This window comes from Silene latifolia, chromosome Y, assembly GCF_048544455.1.
Source record: "Silene latifolia isolate original U9 population chromosome Y, ASM4854445v1, whole genome shotgun sequence".
NCBI classification, from domain to species: domain Eukaryota; kingdom Viridiplantae; phylum Streptophyta; class Magnoliopsida; order Caryophyllales; family Caryophyllaceae; genus Silene; species Silene latifolia.
Window position 1 is genome coordinate 220,142,480 of NC_133538.1, and position 15,291 is coordinate 220,157,770.

General features: G+C 36.5%; 1 protein-coding gene across 1 annotated transcript; it reads left to right on the forward strand.

Moving 5' to 3' along the window:
• The first annotated feature begins 3,148 nt into the window (after nucleotides 1-3,148).
• LOC141634060 (actin-interacting protein 1-1-like) lies at nucleotides 3,149-12,375 on the forward strand. The gene is made up of 6 exons (XM_074446368.1): nucleotides 3,149-3,641; nucleotides 4,586-4,747; nucleotides 5,746-5,932; nucleotides 8,446-8,868; nucleotides 10,912-11,319; nucleotides 11,821-12,375. The coding sequence occupies exons 1-6, from the start codon at nucleotides 3,250-3,252 to the stop codon at nucleotides 12,079-12,081; spliced, it is 1,833 nt and encodes a 610-aa protein (XP_074302469.1). The 5' UTR covers nucleotides 3,149-3,249; the 3' UTR covers nucleotides 12,082-12,375.
• The last annotated feature ends 2,916 nt before the right edge of the window (nucleotides 12,376-15,291 follow it).

Here is a 15,291-nt window from a genome sequence, read left to right on the forward strand (position 1 = left end):
CCAAAAAAAAAAAAAAAAAAAAATTAAGACCTGGTTGAAATATAATTGGGCTAAATAAATAAAAATCAAGAAGCGAAGCCCGTTTTATTACTCATGGAGTTATGGAAATATAAGCACTAAATTAGCCGTGCACATGGATTTATGCAGCACTAGTAGTGTGGACAAGGTGAATGACCGACAAAAAGATAAGAATTGTTGGACAACTAAGATAAAGGTTTCCATGCTTTCCTAATTATGATCACACAAATCATTAACTTGGAAAAACCAAGATATGATTAGCCAAAAGCAACTCGATCCCATATAAACTCCAGACCTCGTCAAACTCTAACTTGAAACTACTATAAATAAAAGGCGAGAGAACAGGAGGAGGGAACACAAATATTCCAGAGGACGATATTCGCACAAAATAACGGAGCATATACACCCATATAATACCTTCATACACTCGAGATTCAGACCATAAATTTCATACTCTCATACATCCGTCTCAAATATACTATCCCAGTTTCAAATCAAACCATGCACATAAATCATCCCAGTTCAATATAAGCATATAAGAGCCGTTAATTTACGACAAAGTCGAAATTTATTAATAGTCAAACATCCAGATAGGCCTGAGGGTACCGACACCAAATAAGTTTTTCTTTACTTTCTCCTTTTATTTAATTCTTTTATTTTGTCTATTATTTATTTTGTCTTTGTCAAGTGTAAATAATTGTATAAAGTTTGTTACTAACTTTCGTTTTCCGTCTTAACTTTCGTCAAGTATATAATATTATAAATAAATAGTAGAGTGTCGTTTGATGGGACGGTCCAGATCTTAACACCTTCCCCTGCACCTTTGCCCCGAATCCGCAATCTTTGATTCAGACCGGAGTGACGGATCAGTCCCCATTCCAGGGATCAAAAGGGACCTTTTCCGTTAACTTATTTTTGTATATTTTTTTATAAAACCTACCGGTGACTCCATATTATATGCTTATTTTCAAAAAGGAGATTTTTTTTCCAGGGATTTCACACATTGTAATAAGGCCATTAAACATTTATTCTATTTAAAGTAGTGTAGTTTGTTTTACTTTGTTATTCATTACCTCGGACAATCCGAGATGACAACAACTCCTTTTATCTAGAAATGCCTAGTTACGGCTCTTGGGTAAATGAGTGTGTTATAGCCAATACATTGTGGACTGCAAACTAAAATAATGTAGTTTCTCAAACAAAATTTAGAAAAAAAATAAAATCAAACAAAAAGATTTACTCAATTACTTAATCATGAAATTCTTTTTAAAAATAAATACTCCGTACAACTTTTCGATCCTCTTACTCATATACTCCGACATGCTCCGCATAATGATGATGTGCATATTGATATACTCAAATTATCAATTACACCCACGTCAAATGCACTTATTTTTTTTTTAATTTACACCCAAGTTAATAGCTCAGGTTAGAAATTGCACCCCAACCCATTTTCAGGTGAAAAACTATGTGAAATGACAAAATTGCCCCCGCGTACTTCTAACTCTGAATCAACCTGTGAGTGACTCTTCATTTTACTTCCCCCTCTCACTTTTTACCTTAATTTCATCCCAATATTTCCCCCAAATCTTCCCCTTTCAAATTCCCTAAATTTTCGCATAAATCCCAACTAAATCTTAATTATAATCATTGTACCGTTTGTTTTTTGGGGGCGGTTCTCCTGGCTATTCTGATGCGGATTATAATCATTGTACTAAATGCGTATGTTCTTATGGATGGTTTGACAAAATCAAGTCACTTCTGACAGGCACAAAAAGTAGTAAAATCCTATTTTGATATTAATGGTTGAATTATTAGACGGGAATGCTCCGAAGGAACATGAAAACCGAGGACAAAAGGGATGCCAAATTTGCTGCATTTCCTATGAAACACAAAGGCGTCGTGTGTATTTGTATTGTGTATTCTTTCCTGTTTGCACATGTTTGGTTAAATTGAATTGGAAAGTGAACAACTAACCTTCATGAGGAATGAATTACCTTAAGAATAATCTTGGTTTGGGTTTGTATTTCTGGGTTTGGGTTTGAAATTTCTGGATTTTTTTATCGAGAACGTTATTTTGACACTTATGTCCGATTTTGTGTGGAGCCCTACGAGAGGCAAATGTATTTAAATGCCTTAGTGGATAAGAACATTGCTATATGGGACACTCGCTAGGGAAGTTTGTTTTGCAAACATCATTCAAAGCTCACGATGCGGATGTAAATGTACTCTCATGGAACAGGTTAACCAACCTTCTAAGCTAGTTAAAAAATATGGGCGTGGTTGTGATCATTTGCACCTGCACATGACTCCCTAACTTTGTAACTTTTGCCATCAGGTTAGCTAGCTGTATGTTGGCATCTGGAAGTGATGATGGGTCATTCTCAATCCGTGATCTCAGAATGATCAAGGTATACATTTGCTTATTCTTCAAATGTGTGAATGTGGGTTTAGGAGTTTTGCATTTCTGTGGCTTAGTAAAGAAAACAATGAGGAATGAATTACCTTAAGGATGAGGAAAACAATGGAGGAAATCAAATTAGGGAAAATATGAGAGAAGGATGAAGAAGGGAAGGGAATGAATGAGATGTTAAACATCAAACAAACACAAGGTTAATCAAGAAAGGCAGAAGGGCAAAATCGTCCTAAAAATATGTTTTTACCCAGAAAATTTGAAAATTGACGGAAATTTGGCCGGATTCCGATATTGGGTGCAATTTGTAAACTGAGCTATTAACTTGGGTGTAATTTAATAAAAAAAATTGACGTGGGAGTAAATGTAAAAATGTGTATTTGACGTGGGTGTAATTGATAATTTACTCTACTCTATATAATGTTGTCAGTTGTGTGTTAATAATTTTGATAACTCTCCTATTACATTGAGTAAAGTACGTATTGCAAATAGCAAATTCGTAATTTATTTAATCCCGTTTTAACATTTATACCACCATTCCAAATACAACTTGATACAAAATTAGTGATAATTAATTAAGAACATAATCAATTTGTGCAACGTGTTAGATTAACCGATTTGATTAAAAAACGTGACAAGTATAGCATATGATCACCCTATTTTCTCGTGTAAAAAAAAGTCGTTGATGTTCCCGCGAGTTTGCATCTACCAAAACCCTTCATTTTCACATTTTTAACATCTCAAAATAAAATTGACCCACTCCACTTGTTCGCATTTCCCCCTTCTCCCTTTCTCTCACCTCCGAAAACTACATTCATATGGCCTCCTTATCGGAAACCTATGCCTGCGTTCCGTCAACGGAACGCGGGCGTGGGATCCTCATCTCAGGCGACCCCAAATCGAACAACATTCTGTACTGCAACGGCCGTTCCGTCATCATCCGGAGCCTGGACAATCCGCAGAAGGTGGAGGTGTACGGTGAGCACGCCTACCCGGTGTCGGTCGCCCGTTATTCGCCTAATGCGGAATGGATCGCATCCGCTGATGTGTCCGGGACTGTCCGGATCTGGGGGACCCACAATGGGTTTGTTCTTAAGAATGAGTTTAAGGTTCTTTCTGGTCGGATTGATGATCTTCAGTGGTCCCCTGATATGCTTCGCATTGTTGCTTCTGGTGATGGCAAGGGCAAATCTTTTGTCAGAGCTTTTATGTATGTCTATTTCTTTTGACTTTTCGCTGTTAATTGATTTTTCAGACTGTTTCTGATTTGGGGTCGGCTAACATGAATGATCAATTAGTCGTCGTGTAAGGTCGCTTTACACGAAGATAAAAATTGTGGATTTTAATTGCATTATGCATCTTATTTATTGTTGTTGGAAGGATGTGATATTCCAATTTAGTAATGTTCACAACGTCGAGTTTATGCAATACCTTTCCTAGCTAAACGGGGATGTCTATAGACCGGGCGTGTGAGAGACTGTCGTAGATGCTCTCAATACGGACATAAATTAGCTTCAAGGTGAAATCTCATTTTTATTTCATCCCACCAAAAAGCCGAAGGAAACAATGGATTGATTATATCTGTGTACGACCTAATTTATAGATTAACAACACTAACAACATTACCTCAGTGTCTCAAAGGCTCTTACGAATGACGAGGTGTGGGGATTCGGGAAAGAGGGGGGTTGTTCTAGTTTTGATCTATAAGGGAATTATTAGTTATGCATCGTTAAGTGATCTATATGATCATTAATCTTCTTTCCCTCAAGTTTTTTACTTTGTTCATATGAATTAAGTGCAATAACTGCACTAAGTGCCTACCTCAGGCCTTGTAATTGCAATGCGTCAATGACAGTAAAAAGCTGGTATAGTGGAAACGAAACATAAATATAGGTTTTCAACGTAATGGAAGATGATACTCATTAACTTTGAGTTTGTGGATGTGATCTAAGATGATGGTAAAGCAATAATCTTGCGTATATAATTGTTTTAGCCGGGCACTGCCCGGGCCTATAGCTCTGCAAGGGGGCATCGATAACTTATCAAGGTGGCCTAATCTTCATTTTACATGCTTGTCATTAAGAATTGAGGTCCAAACACATGATTGCGTTTATTTATATTTTCTGCCTTTTTGACACGATAACAAATTTGTAGGTGGGATTCTGGATCTACTGTTGGAGACTTTGATGGTCACTCAAAACGGGTTTTGAGTTGTGCATTCAAACCAACAAGACCATACCGTATCGTTACTTGTGGCGAGGACTTTCTGATCAATTTTTATGAAGGGCCACCTTTCAAGTTTAAGCATTCCATAAGGTGATTGGCAGTAGTATGTCCCTATGCTATGATCAGAACGTTTTGGAATGTTTTGTTTCGTGTTTTTTCTTTTATTAGATGGCAATCATGGAAATACTCTATAACTGCTTTAGCGGTTAGTCCACATAACCACCTACATCAGCCATAAGGGCAGTAAATCACTGTTCTGATTAACAAATATTGTTTGGAGTTAATCAGGGCCATTTATTCGAGTTATTGAATCACAACTGATGTGGCAAAATGATATTTTCTCTATAGATTTTGTTTATTACTAATATTTTCTCTATAGATTTTGTTTATTACTAATAGCCAGGGTAGGCTCAAATTTTCTTATCCAAGGGAATTCAGCCTGTCATACGTTGCAGTACATGCTCATCCATAAGTCTTGTGGTTTGTTTCAGTTTTGTTTATGTGCTGTTTAACTTTACCATGAGTTAGCTGGTCATAGGGTGGCAGGCTTCTCGAGACGCAAGTCAGGGTTGTGTGGATGGTTAGATGTCCTTTTTCTTAAGGAAAATATGTCATCACTGGAAAGGCAGCGAAACATTAGTGAAAAAGGAGTTGTAATAAATCAAAGAGCATTGCGTCGCTGTTGAGCTGATGTACTCGGTGTCGTTAATTGATATTCTGGTGATCTCAGTTCCAAATTTGTCAGGGTGACGATTCATGTTGTGTCTTTAAATGCACAACATGCGAATATGTGTACTGTTTTGTATGCAAGTAGTTTGCTTGAGATATTTTTTAGCAGAGTAGTCGAGTAATGGAACAGTTTTTTTTTCTTGCCTGCTTAAACCAGTCCTCTTTTAATGCACTTCTTTTGTAAACTATATATTCAGCTGAAGGGTTAAAGACTTGAACGTTGAAATTGTGTTTTTATTTTTTAATTTTTTTTTAGAGTTGACATTAGTTATATGCTGGACTAGAGAGCAACAAAAGTGTTTGCTCATCACTGTATCATTTTTATTTGCTCTCTAATCTCAAAATCGTGTAATGTATAGGGAGCACTTAAACTTTGTCAACTGTGTGAGGTTCTCACCAGATGGAAGCAAGTTCATCACTGTTAGTTCAGATAAAAAAGGTATAGTTTATGAAGGAAAAACAGGAGACAAAATTGGAGAGCTGTCCTCAGAGGATGGTCATCAAGGAAGTGTTTACGCTGTGAGCTGGAGCCCAGATAGTAAAAAGGTGGGTAGTACAGTTCTTTGAGTCTTACCTTGTTATATATTATTTTGGTGGCTTCTGACATGAGCTATACCAATTTACAATCTTTTTTACGTATGAATCTAATATACAATATTGAGTCCGTTGAGCAGCATGTTAGTAACTTGTTTCTCCTCATCTTGTATAATCTAGTCACTTTTGTTCGCTACATTGGCTTTACCAAAGTCGTTGGAGATGGACAATATATGAGTGAAGAATGGGCAGACACTCATATGGGAGTGTTTTAGTGTGTTCGTCAGTTGTCATGTCTTACCCATGATGAAAATGAATAGAGGCTTTATTTAACAAAAAAAGTGAATTTAGCTGAGAGAAAATTACTGTCCTCTGAAAGTAGAAGAACAAGAAAGAGCCAAGGCAGTTTGATTGAATGCACAAGTACGACAGTACATAATGCCTATTTTGGCCAACTCAGTCACTGGCTGCTTTATGAACGACACATTAGTTCAATGCAACCAAGATCTGCCAAACCTGTAACGCTAAATGCTGTATCTCGCTTTTGTTGGTAGGCAGTTGTATAATGCAAGCATAGAAAAAAGGCGTGTGCCTATAAACAAGAAACCAGCCACATATCACTGTATGCCAGCGTGCTTAGCCTTCCTGTCTAGCAAAGTAGCAAACACACATAGAATAAAGCCTTCCTGTCTAGCAAAGTAGTAGCAAACACTCGTAGACTAAACTCATCACATAGGATACTTTGGGACCTAGAGTAAGGCGTGCAGCTGATTTTGTACCTCTACAGTACCATGAAATGTGTGATGTTGTAGATGATATTGTGTATGTCAGACGGCATTCCTTGGTGTATGATGTTTTCAGTCTTTCAGATGCTATTGTGTTGATAGATGAGACAAAGGAAGGAGTTGAAAGAAATTAGAGCTACGGAGGAATACTCTTCACCTTGTGCGTAATTTTGGTTGTAGGGAGATCATCTTGGATGTGCGTAATTTTGGAATAACATCCAAAATTTTCTGTGCGTAATTGTAGGGAGAGCATCTTGGATGTTACTCGTAGTTATCTTTGAAATCTGGATTCACCTCGTGGTTTTGCACAACACATCAGAGCATGCTATTGGCCTAAATTACTTTTCATCAGAATTTTGATTCTAGAAAGTCTTAAATATTTAATTATAGCAGGTGTGTGGACCGCACAGATAACACTGCGAGTTTGGTGTGGGACATCATTAGATTCCATATTAGCATTTAGATGACAATAGATGGCTTATAAGCTTCAGCTAGTCTCCCTTAAGTCCGTCTTAACATTAAAACGGGTCAAGTATCATTCCACTTCTGCATAGAAGGCAAATCTGTTGCTTTTCCCTATGATATCTGTTTTTGTCTTATTCTAACTACTTGACCCGTCTTTAGCTTAAGACGGATATACCCGTCTTAAATAAGAATTTGTGTATAAGTTTGCCATAGGCCATCTATTTTTGATTTTTGATGAAAGAAACATATCTAAAACCTACTTTGCTGATTTTGCCTTTGCGGGGCCTAGGCCCGGCTATGGCAGAAACTACAAGTACAACAGAATTACTAAAATGCCTCCGTTGTTGTTCGCCACTGTTACGGATTCTGCGAGTTATACATAGCCTTTTGCACACATTTAATTTCATGGCCTCACATAAATATGATGTTTAATGGCCTTTATATAATCTTTGTAAGTGGCTTACTTTGCTAATTTGTTTACACATGCTAGTCATCTTCCTTTCTCATTTCGCTTTAATAATTTGTCTTTTTTTTTTCATAGTTTAAGAGTCTAGCTCATTTGATTAGTTAAAAAATTTGCAAAATCGTCGATTATGATTTTTAACAACGGGAAATAAACTGAATATAATTATAGTTTTTGTCATATGGTTATGAAATTAAAATTTAACTAACCCTCACACAAGATATTCCAGTTTTTTTTAATCTAAAGTAGTACTTTGAACAAAGTCTGAAATCGAGACAGTACTAAATAAAGTCATAAAGATAAAGTTATCATTTTGGAAAAATAGTACTCCCTCTGTCCCGGTTATTTTTTTACCATTTCCATTTTAGTGTGTCTCATTCATTTGTTTACCTTCCTATATTGGGGTGTTTTTTATGAATATTTTGATCATCAATATCCATAATGATCCACTTGTCATTCAATAACACTAACCACAAGTGGCCCCCTCCCATTTCCTTAATAATTGTGCCAAAACAAAAGGTAAACAAATAACTGGGACGGAGGGAGTACTTTGTAGTAGTTATTTCCTATTTGAACTGGCCCACCTTTAAAAAATGTTTAAGATCCGCCACCTGAAACTGAAATGACTGTAGTACTGTACCGCTAAATTCTATCTACAATGGAACCTATTTGTATCATAGATTTCACACGTGCAGTTTTTTTGACATGTCATTTTGGTGTTTACTTTACTTTCTTTTGCATGTTGGCCCATGTTTTTCTTTTTCATTATTTTCTCTTGTGTTAAGAATGTTGTAATGAGCATTCCATTTTAGGTCCTTACTGTATCTGCTGATAAATCTGCTAAAGTGTGGGAAATTTCACAAGAAGGCCATGGGACAATCATAAAAACACTAACCTGCCCTGAATCTGGTGGGATAGACGATATGTTGGTTGGATGTCTTTGGCAGAATGACAGCTTATTTACTGTTTCACTTGGCGGTTCCATAAACATATTTTCTGCAAGTGACTTGGAGAAGGACCCTGTTACGCTCTCTGGACATATTAAGAATGTCTCTTCCTTGAGTGTGCTGAAGAATGATGAAAACACGGTGCTATCCTGCAGCTATGATGGTGTAATTGCTAAATGGATTCGTGGTGTTGGATATTCTGGCAAAATTAATATGAAGCATCATGCACCAATAAAATGTTTTGCTGCTGTGGAAGGCGAGCTCATCTTATCTGGGTTTGATAATAAGGTACGAGTCACAGATATTCTTTCGGTACATATTTCACCGCAATATGTTACACTACTATAGGACCTACTTCAATGACTACTAAGGGTAAAAGCAGATCCTCTTAAGGATAATCTATTTATCAGCATTCTCCATGATCCATGCCTTGATGCTGTCGATATATCTGAATCTAAGCTTCTATACTTCTTGCCATACTTCTAAGACCCTGATTGACAGCAATAGGGAGGTTATTAGTAAAAATTAGTGAAAATTGTTAATTACCACCTAATATTTACTGTATTTTATAAATTACCACCATCTATTTTGTTTATTACAAATTACCACCTAAATTACACCGTATATATCCCATCTACCACCGTATTCCATTTCTGATCATCGTTTTACTTGAGTCTCGACTCGTTAAGTTAATAAACAATAGACTGACCAAATTACCCTTCCTTTAATTCACTCAAAATATGTACAGCCACCTAAATTAAAAGAAAAACATCACACCCTAATAGTTCATCATCATCTTCGTTCATCAACAAATTGCCAAAAGCTAAACTAAAATCACCAACACCCCAATAATTCATCAAATCACACACCCAAATTATTATCATCATAATCAACAACACCCCTAAACTAAAAGATAACAACATTCATCGCCACCTTACCACATGTCCCACCGCATCTACTCACCACCGCCACCTAACCACCACCCTCTGCAGTCTCAACCAAAGTGTCCCGCCTCGCCGCCACCATTTTCTGGTGGTGTGAGGCCGCCACCAACACATACGCAGTGGCGGAACCCGACTTGCAGAAAATGAGCCGGGATCTGTGAGATCGCAAACAAACGGTCCGTAGTGGAACCATCGAAACCACCTGCTGAATTACTCCCATCGTGAACGTCGTCGTGACCAACACCACCCTGAACACGCTTAAATTAAAGCCTATATTTCTGTAAATGATTGGCCACATTCCCGCTAGTTAACCCATCAAGATTCATTGGTGTGAGAGAAGGATTCATTCATGGGTTGTGGATGGTGTTTGAGAGGATTTGGTTTTTTTTGGGGGGATTTGTGGACTAGTAAATTTGAGATTTGTTTAAGATGGATGAATAATTGTTTGATATTGATGAATAATTGTTTGATATTGATTCTTCAAATACAAATTGATTTTGATTTTATGTTTGGGTAAAGAGTTTGATTTTGTTTGGAGTGAGTGTTTAGAGTGAATAATAAAAGTAAGGGTGTTTTGGTCATTCCATAATTTATTCACTTAATGAGTCGGGAATTAAATTAAATGATGGTCGAGAATGATATATGGTGGGATTTCGGATGTATACAGTGTTATATAGGTGGTTATTTGTAATAAATGAAATACTAGGTGGTAGTTTGCAAAATACGGCAAATACTAGGTGGTAAGTTGCAATTTTCACTAAAAATTAGCTACATAATCAGAAATTTGTTCCATTGCCTGTTTATCTGGCTTTAGCTTTATAAATCCTGTACATCCTTTTAGTTTGAACTGCGTTCCTCTGGGCTCCAGAAGTTGCAGGCAAGTGCATATTTCTAGCACAAATAAATGCATATTGCTAACTGAGTATATCAGTATTTTGAGAGTGAAATATTGTTATTATATCCTACTATTGCAGTTATAAACTTATAATGAACTGGGCGAGTGCATCAGTGTTGTCTTTTACTCTTCTTATATATAAGCTATAATTCCTTATATCCACTCCTATTTTTCCGTGAATTTTTAGCAAATGGGTCAATTGGGTCGGGTCATTTTGCGTTTGCAAGAATTTGGGTCGGATTGATCCGGGTCAGGTCATTTTCTGGTAAGTTGTTATTAGGGATATTCTGGTCAGGTCATTTTTGCAAGGTCTAGATATGACAATCTGTTTTAAATCTGATCAGAAAATCTCGGTATGAGATTCCTTTTAGCATTCTTTTGTTTAGTAGCCAAATGTCTCTCTTAATCATTATCAGAAAGTAGTGGAATCTAATCATTATCAGAAAGTTATGTTAAGAGTCTTTGACAATTGAAATAAACTTCATTTATCAGGTTTGGAGAGCTCCTTTTCATGCTGGCGAATGTGCAGCTGCGGAGCATGTGGATGTTGGATATCAACCAAAGGACTTGAGTGTTGCTCTTCACAACCCTCAAATTGTCTTAGTTGCTACTGACACTGGAGCTGTAATGCTTAGTGGTTTGAAAATTTTGTCAAGCATTAACCTTGGATTTGCTGTGACAGCATCTGCTATTTCTCCTGATGGGTCGGAAGCAATATTGGGTGGGCAAGATGGTAAATTGCGCATATATTCTATTTCCGGCGATACTTTGTCAGAAGAGGCAGTTCTTGAGAAGCATCGTGGTGCAATAACTGTAATACGTTATTCTCCAGATGTCTCTATGTTTGCGTCAGGTGATGCCAACCGTGAGGCTGTTGTTTGGGATCGTTCCACCCGAGAGGTATGTTGACGCAAAGTGCAAAACTGATGGTTTTGTCTCTCATAATACTTTGTGCTCCTTTTATTGGGGAGTGGTTATGTGGTGGGGTGGGGTCATGGGGAAAGGGACAGGTTAAACCTAGGCATAATAATATGTTGGGTTTATATCTGCAAAAGGAACAATTAGATGCACAATCCTAGTTTTATGCAGTGCTTTTGGAGTGGTGAGCCGTCTTCCATTGGAATTCCACAGTTGTGTGGTTCAGTGTTCGGTTATTCAATCCTTGAACTGAATTGTTATGTACTAAAGCGGAATTTGTTTGCAAACTAGATTGCCGGAGTTCTTCAAATTTGAACCTAGAAACATTCTAGAAATTTGAACACGTTCTAAACTTAATTGAACACCCAGCCATGAAACACTGTGGAACTCTCTGCTTATCTTTCTTGTCAGCTGTATATGGTGGTTAGAATATTATCAGCTGTATATCTCAGAATTAACTTCAATAATTGCTTATTTTATCAGGTAAAACTTAACAACATGCTGTACCATACTGCCCGTATAAACTGCTTGGCATGGTCCCCTGACTGCACTTTGGTTGCAACTGGCTCCCTTGATACATGCGTCATAATCTATGAACTTGGAAAGCCTGCTTCCGCTAGGAGAACCATTAAGTCTGCTCACTTAGGTGGAGTATATGATGTGGATTTCTCTGATGAGTGCAGCATTCTTAGTTCCGGAGAGGATGGTTGTGTCCGTCTCTGGACAATAGTCCCAGAGTGTTAGTCTGCTCACCTTCAAAATGCAAAGCCTGCATTTTCTAGGATTTGGCAAAGTAGCAGTGATTTTGCTCCGTTGTTTAAAATTCATACGTTGTGAAGATTTTTTTTACGCGTGTGGAAGATTGAGAGAATGGACACTGCTTCAATATATTTAATGCCAGAATTTTCTTCACCAGGTTTTGAGATTTGATGCAAAGAAAAAATGCTGTACTGATATTTATACCTTCTAAGCACTGCATTTTAGGATGTCATAAAAGACCTTTTGGTTTGTATGAAAATAAAGATCTGTAATTTAGTATCTCCAGCTTCTTGGTTTGATTTCTTTTGCTTATTTTATTTTTTTTATTTTTTGATAAGGGAAAGAAACTAGATTGATCGAAAACAACCTATACCATCCTTGCGGATGAAAGCCATAAGAGACTCTTGTTAGACAAGAAAGTCACTTTATAAAGCCCAAAAAGAATTAAAGAATAATATATATATATAAAAAAAAGAAAAACTTAATAGTTATCTTAAACTTGAATAGAGTAACCGAAAAAAATTATATCTGGAAAACAGATCCAGGGAAGGGGTGTTCAAAAATCAAAACAGGTTCGAACCAAACCGGCTCAAGAAACCGCTTAACCGATTTAAAGGCTTGCCAGAAAAACGAACCAAACGAAAGCGAAATCGGAAGTGAAAATTTATTTCCGCGTACCCAATTGAAGCAAACCCATTAGAATTTCCCCATTTTCAAGCAAATAAACTGTTACAAGTGCAAAAAAGTGGAGCACAAATCAGCCAAATTACTGCACTATCTAACTACAAGGAACAAACATCCAACAACAAATGATGCACAAACAATATAATTAAGGGGGTGTTTGGGCAAGTTTAAAAAGTGTTTTTGTGAATGTAAAAGGAGAAATTTGGCCAAACACTAGTATATTTTAGGAGATTGTAAAACAACTTTTAAAAAGTCAAAACCTAAAAAACCCCCCCTAGAAGCACTAAATTGCTGCTTCTGCTTCTGTTTCCCACGATTTCACAAATATTCTTGAGCGCCAAAACCAATTTAGGTGCTGTTTGGCCTTGCTTATGGAAAATGACTTTTTCTTTTTAAAAGGAGTTTATTCACAAGTTACTTTTCGGAAAAATTTTAGTTGTTTGGCCATACTTTTGTAAAAGTGGTTTTTCACAAATTTATATGTTTGGCCTAACTACTTTAATACAACTTTTGTTTGCTTATTTGGTTCTTTATGTAAAAAGTAAAAGTAGAAGTAGTAAATATCTACTTCTGCTTTTGGGGGTGAATAATCAGTTTTTGACTTCTCAAAAACACTTTTAAAACTCTCTAATTTACCATGTTTGACTAAGCTACTACTTTTTCAATTACAACTAACAAACCCCTTTCTTATACCCTTATATGGTGATGTTTGGCCTTGCTTATGGAAAATGACTTTTCTTTTTTAAAAGGAGTTTATTTACAAGTTACTTTTCGGAAAAGTTTTAGTTGTTTAGCCATACTTTTGTAAAAGCGGTTTCTCACAAAATTTACATGTTTTGCCTAACTACTTTAATACAACTTTTGTTTGCTTATTTGGTTCTTTAGGTAAAAAGTAGAAGTAGAAGTAGTAAATATCTACTTCTCCTTTTGGGAGTGAATAATGAGTTTCTGACTTTTTAAAAGCACTTTTAAAACTCTTTAATTTACCATGTTTGGCCAAGCTACTACTTTTTCGATTATAAAAGCACTTTCTAAGCTTGGCCAAACAGCACCTATATTTCATTGATATCGAACCCAGTTTTTCTCTCCTTTCAAATCCGTTGATCTGCTCCTTTAATTATTTTTGGTTAATCCGTATTGTTAATTCTTCAATAATCATAATCTTCTCTGATTTATCATGTTACTTAGGTTCTACTAATGTCGCGATTATTATTTTTTCGGTGATAAAATCGTCAAAGGGATGTTGAATAATTATGGTGATGTATTTTGCTTTTGATTTTGATCTAGTAGTATTTGATTAAGTTGAAGATCAATTATAAAGAAGGGATTAACAATTTACTTTAGCCTTGTGTTTGAAGATATTAATGTTTGTAAATTAATTTACAAATACATGATAAGTTGAATTGGTAAATTAGAAAATTAGTGAATATTGTGATCAGTTTTGGCTAAGGCCTAATAGTCTATATCAATGGGGAAGATGGCTGTGTTGCGTTTCTGGTCGAGGAGATGGAGGCCGTTGTCGGGTTGCTCTATGTCTAAGGGTGTGTCGTACAGAGCCTCCACTCTTTACGCCATAACAATCCGACTTTTCGGCAATGAAACCCAATCACCCATCAATTTGCAGTTTATAATTTCACCTTGTTATTGTGCAGAACTCTTTACTCTATGTCTAAGGGTGTGTCGTATTGTGCTAAACTCTTTCTGAACTGATTGAACCATTGAGACAGCAAGTAGAAATAATGAATGAATTGTATACTAGATTGCTTTTTCCATGTACTCCACACTATCTAGATGACTAAGAGACAAACGTTTTAAGAAGGGGAGTTGGCTGAAGGAAGGGAGTTTTTGGCAATTTTTGAACCAGCCAAGAAGGATCTCAACTAGGTTTGGAAGTGTCTTAGATAAACTCTCTCATTGTCCAACTAGGGAGCAGCTTTTCACCTTTGTACCAAGTTATACGTAACTTCTTCAAATTTGGGTGGGGTTTAGACCTTCTTGGCTGGCATGGTCTTTGTTAGGGCTGCTTCAAGTCTTTAAGAGCCTTTCTTTAATTTACTAGATTGCTTTTTCCTGTTAATTATAATCTTTTGGACCTTGGCTTGGATCAAGCTGCCAAGCTGCTTCAACTGCTACTGCATAATTTACTATCTTTTTCTTTGTTCTTTGAAAAAGCAGAGCAAGTGATTGTGCTAGTTTTATTTGATGAGGGGTCGGAAGTCGGAACGCTAGTCTAGTCCCTTGTGCCTCTCCTTGCTTGTTCTATAACTTAAATTTGAGCTGTTAACAATTAACATCCTTACGTTAGTCTTAAATGGCCAACATCTATGAGATACTATTGTTCAACACTAAGGAAAGGCTGATACAAATTTGACTCCGTTTTTCAAGTAGTCTCTCTTAAGACGATATATATCCATCTTAAGGTTAAGATAAGTCAATTAGTGTCCCATTAGTGTGAATTAGACAAATATTTTGTTCCTTCTTAGACATTTTACTTTTGTTTGTCATACTTGA